This window comes from Pygoscelis adeliae, unplaced genomic scaffold, assembly GCF_000699105.1.
Source record: "Pygoscelis adeliae isolate BGI_AS28 unplaced genomic scaffold, ASM69910v1 Scaffold270, whole genome shotgun sequence".
NCBI lineage: Eukaryota > Metazoa > Chordata > Aves > Sphenisciformes > Spheniscidae > Pygoscelis > Pygoscelis adeliae.
In genome coordinates this window covers 1101516-1109908 of record NW_008823916.1, presented here as the reverse complement: position 1 = coordinate 1109908, position 8393 = coordinate 1101516, and the positions used below count along the sequence as shown (strand labels likewise).

General features: G+C 54.1%; 1 protein-coding gene across 1 annotated transcript in view; it reads left to right on the top strand.

The window, feature by feature from the left end:
• ASTN2 (astrotactin 2) overlaps nucleotides 1–8393 on the top strand; it is a 308249-nt gene that overhangs the window by 148810 nt on the left and 151046 nt on the right. Inside the window, 2 exon segments of the mRNA XM_009319305.1 lie at nucleotides 4132–4298; nucleotides 6374–6562. Coding sequence (XP_009317580.1) covers nucleotides 4132–4298; nucleotides 6374–6562 — 356 coding nt within the window.

Below are 8393 nucleotides of genomic sequence, written 5' to 3'. Positions count from 1 at the left end.
CTGGGAGGGGAGGAGCCGGTGCCCGGTTTTGCTATCAGCCAAACCCCGCCGAGCTGGCGGCGGTTCCTCCTTCGCAAACCTTTCGGCAGCAGCAGGGTCGGGGCGTTGTAGCTGTGGGTCACGGTTGGCCTGCAGGATCTGTATTATCGGTGCTAATGCAGAAGAAGAAAGTAAGTTTTCTTTTTCCAATCCCAAGAGCAATTTTCAGGACTGGCCATCATCACAGAGAAACCAATTCACTCCTGCGCGGACGGAGTGGATTTGCAAGGCAGTGGAATTACATTTGTATGGTAACGGCTTCTCCCTGGCTTTTCGGAGCAGACCATGGCTGGAGTCTCCCCCTACCTCCCTTTTCCTCTCCATAGCATGGATTAAGTACCAAACCCTCTTCCTGAGCTGTAAGATGTTTTTGCTTGTCAGATCCACGGATAATGGATGGTCTAGGAGTTTGAAGCGAGTTCCCGAGCAGTGCAGGTCTAACATGGCAAACCACAAACAGCTTTTTCTTTTGAGTAGCTGACTAAGAGTTTGTAGGGTCCCTTTGCCTCCCTGGATAAATGGATCCATCCCGTATCCGGACGAGGGTTGCGCAGAGGTTGTTGGCCGGGGGCTGCTGTGGCACCACGTCTCGCCAGCTTTCCTCCCATCAGGGAGGGACGTGTCACCCATGATCACCCAGACAGAGTTATTGGCTGAGTTGCTTATTGATTTTTTAATCATTTTCCGACACAGCCCCCCATCCTGTGTCACTGCCAAGGCAGATCGCAAATTGAACTGCAGCTGAATTGATGGGGGATCGATTAAAACTCACCGTAATTATTGGTTCTCTGCTGCCCAAGCCAGACAAATCAACGTCAGCAATAGCAGATCTGGTCCTTTATAAAAGCCCAGCAAATGCAGAGCAAGTGCTGGTTTTGTAAGCCCAGCCGGGAGCCCAGACCGACCCTTCAGCACAGCCCGAGGAGTCGGGATTAGCATGAGCCAGCTTTTTCCTGCATCATTTCTGACCACTGAGGGCAAGAATGTAGTTGCACCCGAACGGGCTTTAGTTTTCTCCCTGCTCTGATCTATTGGTGGGACATCCCAATTGCAAATCCTCTGCTCCGGGGGTAGGGAGATCTGTAGTAAAGTTTTATTGTGCCAAGTAGTTGCTCCATCCACCTATTCATCCCTGCAAAACCCTCCGCGCGGGCGGCTGGCGATGCCTCTCCTGCCGTCTGCCTGTTTGTTTTGCTGGCTGGCACTAATCGCAGAGCTCGCTGGTTCCCCTGGCTTGCTGTCCCTGGCATCTTTGTCCCCCCCCCAGCCCCACCAAACAGGGACACCTCCCGTTTTTGTGCGTTGGCTACCCAAGCTTTCTGTCCCTGGAGAGCTTCTTGCTGCAACGCTACAGCTGGCTGGAGAGGCGGCTCTGCGCCGAGCCGGGGATGGGTGCGGAGGGAAGGGGGTGCTTTCTTTTGCAAATTTTGTGCTGAGCTATTTGCCTGCCATAATTAGTGCGTATTAGGATGTATAATTACAAACAGAAAGGAAACACGCTTCGTGGTGATTAAAAGCTGAACTGGAGGAGTATCCAAAGGGTGGCCTCGAGCAGAATGGGGCTAAGGGAGGGAGGGCTTTGGTGACCCACTAACCCAGTCCTGGGGAAAGAGCCATCATCTTCCTCTGCGGGCTGGGGAAGATGCTGAGCTCAGCACACGGATGAGTGCCAGGGCAAGAGTCCCAAGTGACAGCTCAGAAAAGCCGTGGCTGATCCCCTGGCTGTGATCCTGTAGCTTCTGCTGACTTAAGGTCCCATATGGTTGCCTTCAGCACCCTGAAAAGTCCCTTAGGAGCTCCAGAGGGGACTTGGGCAGAGTCCCAGACCTCCCCATCTCCATCGGTGTGGGGAGAGCAGCAGAGAGGCGGGTGCGTTGCCATGGAGCAGAAGATGCTCTTTGCAGTCAGCCCTCCGTGTCCTCCAGGGAGACGCGTTTCTCCAGTTTGCACAGCTCTTATTCTTACAGTGGGGCCAGCAGATGCAGAGGAGACCGCAGGAGATAAATGTTGCGTCTGCAGGTTCACAAACACGCTTATCCTGATCCTGTTTCCCAAGCAGCTCAGCAGTGAAAAGCACAGATTGTTCTAAGTGTCCTCTCCTCCTTCATATTTATTCTGTGTATGCATCTAGAAGGCTTCCTGCTCCCATGTCTTCTGCTGCTTCGTGCCTAGGCAGGGCTACTGTTTCCCAGGCTGCCTCTCCGGGGCCCTGCGTGTACCCTACCGGCTCTGCAGAGATGGGCAGCGTCCTGCTCCAGAGCCCTTTGCTGCCAACATAGAATCATAGAACAGTTTGGGTGGGAAGGGACCTCTAAAGGTCATCTAGTCCAACGCCCCTGCCGTGGGCTGGGACATCTTCAAGTAGATCAGGTTGCTCAGAGCCACGTCCAACCTGACCTGGAATGTTTCCAGGGATGGGGCATCCACCACCTCTCTGGGCAACCTGGGCCAGTGTCTCACCACCCTCAGCGTAAAATATTTCTTCCTTATATCTAGTCTGAGTCTACCCTCTTTTAGTTTAAAACCATCACCCCTTGCCCTAACATCCTTTGGCTAGAAAAGCCGTGTGCCTCTCCACCTTCCCTTGCCTCCCCTTCCCACCTTACCCGGTGCCTGCAAGGAAGTTGCTGAGGTTGCAAGGTCCACCGGAGCTTCAGAGGTGAGGGCAAAGGAGCCAGTGAGGTGTCTGAGGGGCGTCAGGCATGGGGATGCCTGAGACATCGCGGTTGCTGCATGAGGGGCAGAAGCAGCTTTGATACTGCTGCCATAGGGAAATGGCACAGGGTTTCTAGGAGCTGGAGTGAAACTTCTCATCGCCCGGATGAGGTGGGCCAGGACTCCCTAAAGCATCTTTCTGATGTCCCCTGCGGGCAGTTTGCTTCTTGAGTAGCCAAGAGTGAGCAAGGCTCGGCAGCCCATCTCCCGTCGGGACCCCACCTGTGACAGCGAGCGCGGGGTCCAGGGTCTTCTGAACTTTTATTAATATGTACAGCATTTTGCTCACACGGAAAATTGATTTTCTTTTTTAAGCACGAAGTATAGCAGTTTTATAACCTTTCTTCTGCTTGACAGAGGCCATTTATAACCTGCCTACATCACTACCTGTACAAGCTCCAGTCTAACTGATCTTCAAGAAATTCCATAATGCATTTTTAATTGCGAGCTGCTCCTAGGCAAGATTTATTTATTTTTTCAAGGACTGGCCTTTTTGTTGTTGTTTGTGTGCGTGCGTGTCTGGCGAAAAGGGATAACTAACACAAGTGGAATAGAAGAGTGCTTTAATCTGGGTGACAATTTATTGATGGCATTTGCCACCTGCTGGCTTTTATCTTTTGGGACAAGGAAAGCCAGCTGGGGAACTGAAATTAAAACCCAGAGCCAGATCCCCAGCTTGTGTGAATCAGCATGGTTCCCTCGGCTGCGGAAAACTGTTCTGATGAGCCTGGGCTGCGGTCCTGTCCTCCCCGAGTCCTGCCTCCACCACGGGCCGGTCCTGCCTGCAGCTGCCTCCTCCCATGGGAGGCAGCGAGACGCTTTTGGAGATGATGCCAAGGCCACGTTCGCTGGCCTGCCTGGCATGGGTTGAGATGGTTTTCTGGGTTGAGATGGTTCTCTGGGTTGGTCCTAGGTGTTGAGATGGTTTTTTGGGGTCACGCCAGACTTCTCTGCATCTCAGAGGAACGGGTAACAAATGCAGAGGGTTTCTCCAGCATGTCACAGAGCAGGTCATCACGCTTTGCCCCATGCTGGCTTGAGGCTTCATCGCTGTGTAATTTTGCTGCCTCAGGGATTTCACCCTCCTCCGGAGGGAGGATGGGGAGCCTGGCTTTTTCAGCAGACCAGGTCCTTGCCCTGTGGTCCTTGCCCCTTCCCCAAAGGCTGGGCGAGGTGATGCAGGGCCCTTGGGGCTGCCCCGTCCATCACTTGGGATGAACTCATCTCCTTTAGATGTAGATGGAGTTGAACAGCACGATACACAAATCCCTGTGGCTCATGGGTGGGCTATGCCCTGGGAGGGCACCCCCCGGGCTGTGGCTCCAGGGTAGGTGAGGACTCACAGGTGACCTTACCGTGTCCCCTCTCTCGCTGCAGTGCCCCGAGGACCTCCGACCCATGAAGGATGGCACCGGTTGCTACGACTACTCCAAAGGGATCGACTGCTCAGATGGCTTCAATGGTGGCTGCGAGCAGCTCTGTCTCCAGCAGACCCTCCCTCTGCCCCATGACCCCTCATCCAGCACCATCTTCATGTTCTGCGGGTGAGTCCCCTCCATCGCTCCTGCATCTCCTGCTAGCAGCTAAAAAGCCCGTGCCCTTTTCCATGCCTGCCAACCCTCCTGTGCCACCCGTTCCCAAACCAGCGTGCCCAGCGAGGGAGCTGGGAGCCCAAGAAAAAGGCTGTTTGTGGAGCCGACTTCCAACAGGGAGTAGAGGCACCTGGCTTGCCTGCAGGCAAAAGCATACGCGAATGCGAGGAGCAATGTGAGCAGATGCACCTTCCTCCTCTCCCCCACTGTGTGACGGTACGGTTTGATCTGTGACTCACTGTGAAGGGACCCAAAAATCGTACATTGCGTGTTGGAGGGGGAAGGTGGAGGATTTGTTTAAAAAATACTACTTTTTGATTTTTTTCCTCCCCTGTGCCTCTCTTAAAATAGAGTTTCATCCCTGATTTTGGCCGGGATCCTATAATCCTACACCATTTAGCATTTTCTCTCGGGAAAATCTCCCCGGCTGCAGTATGTTCTAAAAGGAGCTCAGTGATTATCTGGCTTTGTGCTGCACAGCTGCAGCCAGCCATCCATCACCCTCCCCGTCCCGCGCCTGGCCCTGGCGCCGGGGCTCTGCAGATTGCATCCCTTGGCTGGTTCACGCTCGCAGGCACACGCAGGAACCTACTTCCCATCCCTGTGGGAAGGATTAGGGTGAAGGAGGGGAAAAGGAGCCCTTTTGGGAAGGAAATGCCCACAGGCAAGAGGGGGGAGCAAATTCCTAACAGTAACTCCAAGGAGCATCCGTCAAGTCCCGATGCTGCAGGTGCAGCAGAGACCTCATGCAGCCCCAACCACCGGCTGCTCCCCTGGGAAGAACAGCCCAGGGAGCTCTGCCCATGTCAGCCTCTCTCTTTTTTTATCCCTTTTTGCTGGTTTATTGGTTTTCCCCCCACACACCTTCTTTTTTTATTATTGTTTAGCAGCACAGAGCGGTTGAGTCACTAAGAGAGCGCACATTGCCTCCGCCGTGCCTGCAAAAGGGGTTGGAAATCCTTATAGGCACAAGCAACCTTTGTGGGGAGGGTCTAGAAAATCGTGGGACATTACGTGGTCTCCATCCACACCCACACACAGAACCTGCATTTCAGTCTTCCATCCCCAAGGACAGATACTGTTTCCCTCTTTTTTTCTTTTTTTTTTTTTCCTTTTATAATCCCTTTTCAAGGCAAAGCTGCACTTTGGGAACAGGCAAGGAAAAGTGCGACAGACCAGTGGGAGTTTTGCTTGCAGCAGTAAAATGCGGTAGAGGAATGGGAGAGGGGAGCAATCCTGGATGGAGGTGGGATTGCTGTTAGCAGAGCGCTGCAGCTACAGGGAGGAAGGGGCAGGCAGGGAATGGAGGTTTCCTTGTCAGCTGGGAGCCACAATGCTGGGGAAAAGACCGGAGGAGGGAGAAGAGAAGGAGGGAAGGCAGGATGAGCACATATGCAAAAGATGCCACGGATGTCTCCAGTGTCTGTAGTTAAATCACATCCCTGCTGCCTGCCTCAGTTTCCCTTACTGTCTGCTGAAGATGAGCACGTGCGTCTTACCCACAGCGCGCTTGAAAGTGGGACCAAAGAGCAAAGGAGCAGCCACGCTGGAGCTGCTTCCTTGCAGGAGGGCACTGCTGGGTGGAAAAAAGGGCAGGAGCTTGATTTTGCTTTGCTCTTGTCCGGGGAACGTTCGTGCGTGTGCCGCAGCAGCGTCACAGGGCACCGGCTGGGCGAGGGCTGTCGGTGGTTGTTGAGCAGAGGATGCGCAGTGGGCTCAGCACTGCTCTCCAGCGCGGGGGCAGCTCCCAGGCAGGAGACCGTGGCTGCAGGCAGAGGGGATCATGCTGCTGCAGGAAGGATGGGTGTTGGGAGCTGAGCACTCGTTCGCTGGTTGCCCAGCCGAGCTGCCGCAGAGTGCGTGGTCTCTGCAACCTCTGCGCCTTCCCAGGCGGCCGCTGCAGGTGTTGCTGATGCTCGGCTGGGCTCAGCAGAGACTCGTCCGGCGGCTGGGCCGACTGCCCCGCCACTGCAGAGATGGCGTGCTCTGCGCCCAGCCCATCTCATGTAGCTTGTGGTGCTCCGCAGGTGCGTGGAGGAGTACAAGCTGGCCCCCGATGGGAAGTCCTGCCTGATGCTGTCTGACATCTGCGAGGGCCCCAAGTGCCTGAAGTCAGATGCAAAGTTCAACGACACCCTCTTTGGGGAGATGCTTCACGGCTATAACAACAGGAGCCAGCACGTCAACCAGGGGCAGGTGTTCCAGATGACTTTCAGGTATGGCCCGGTTCTGCTCCTAGTTTTGGGAACATGGGGATGGTGAGATGGGACCAAGGTCTGTTGGTGCAGAGCCAGCATCTCTGACACGTTCACTAGGGGAAGAGAGCAAGAGGACAACAAGCATCCGTGGTTTTCCTCCTTGCTCATCCTTCCCTCAGGCAGCAGCATAGGACCCTCCTGGGCCAGTGTGTGTCTCACCAGATAAGTGTTTAATGGCCTTCGATGGGCTTTTCTCAGTAGTGTTGCCTCATCTCTTTCTGAACACTGATGTCTTTCATCTCCACGATATCCTGCGACAATGAGTTCCGCCGTTGAATTGCATGTAGTACGAAAGAGCATTTCCTTTGACATGTCGTCAACCTATGCGAGCTGGTTTTATTCAGTGCCCCCTGTTGTAGTACTGGGAGGAGCCATGGATACGGCACGATAAGACATAATGTAAATAAGCTGAAGGTAAATAGCCCACCAGCGTGCAAGGAGCAGATAGCAGGGGGTGTTTGCAAGCTGCATCCCAGGTATATCGGGAGTGCCGAGGGTCAGATGCGGGTGGGGGGAGCAGGGTCTGAACTGCCCAGATCTTCACCTTGCAGCGCTCACGGAGGAGAGCTTGCTGGTAGTTGCTGAATTCAGGGCTGGAAAATGAGTCGATTTATGTATTTTTCTTCAGTTCTCCTGAATGTAGCCACATTTTGATCGGGTGTAAACCAAGGTGGGCCTATGGTTTAGGCATATGATCAGCAGCACTGATCACGGTCAGGAGAGGATCCAGAAGCATCCCACCCAGACACAACTCTTCCTTGCCCAGCATCTGCCAGTGCACTGAGTGTTTCTTTCCTATTAAGGCACCGAGACCTCATTGCTGCCTCCAATTTTAGCTGGAGTTGTGGGTGCTCATCACTGCTGGCCACAGTGTTTTTCTGGGCAATTTTTCCCCAGCTGAGTGCAAAGCCTTCCTAGCTATGAATTCACGCTGAACTCTGGCCTTTTGCTCTCTTGATGGCAGATGAATTATAAGCTCCACCAGCACAGAGGCGCTCAGAAAGCCACAGCCAGTGGAGTGCTTGGAGCCAGCAGAGCCACAGCCTTTGCTGGAAGTGAGAATTGACAGTACACGAAGGCAATTGTTCCAGTGGGCTCCTCTTTGCTTTCTCTCCCTCCCACGTTACAAGCATCAGTGGGTCCGTCAGAGCAGAGCCAGCACTGCAGAGCTGAAATTTTCCATGAGCTGGTGGGTCGAGCGGGTCTGGAGGCTTCATAAACTCCCCAAGCCCATCGCCTGGAAATGCCAGACCTGGACAGGCTCCCCCCGAATGAGGTCCAGCACCAGCTTGTGCCATCAGTCCCTGGGCACCAAACCTCCTTTTTCAGAGGCTTTAATTTCCTCTCCAGCTCGTCTGTGGCCTGCCCTTTTCTTGCACTGTGAAGCAGGAGGGTTGGAAAGCCATCCTTCCCCTGCCTCAGCCAGGACTGAGGTCTAAGGGCTGCTTTGTCGCTACTGGGAAGCAAACACGTCCCCCATCCTCAGGGCTAAATTCCAGCTGGAAAGCACACAAAGTTGTACATGGGTCTGGTTTATCCTGGGAGATGTGGCTTCTCCAAGTCATGCCGTCTGAGGGCATCCTGGGGATGGTGGGTTTGGGCAGTCCCAGGCTGGACCAGGAGCGGTTCCTGCCGGGGCTGCCCTTGGCCTCTTTGCTCTCGGGATAAAACACCTGTGGTGTTGGGATTGCATCTTCCAGGGGCCGGAGCCCAAAGCACTCCCTGGGGCTCTGGCTGACAGGTTTTCAGGTTAAAAAAAAAAAAAAAAGCCTTTTTTTTTTATGTTTGC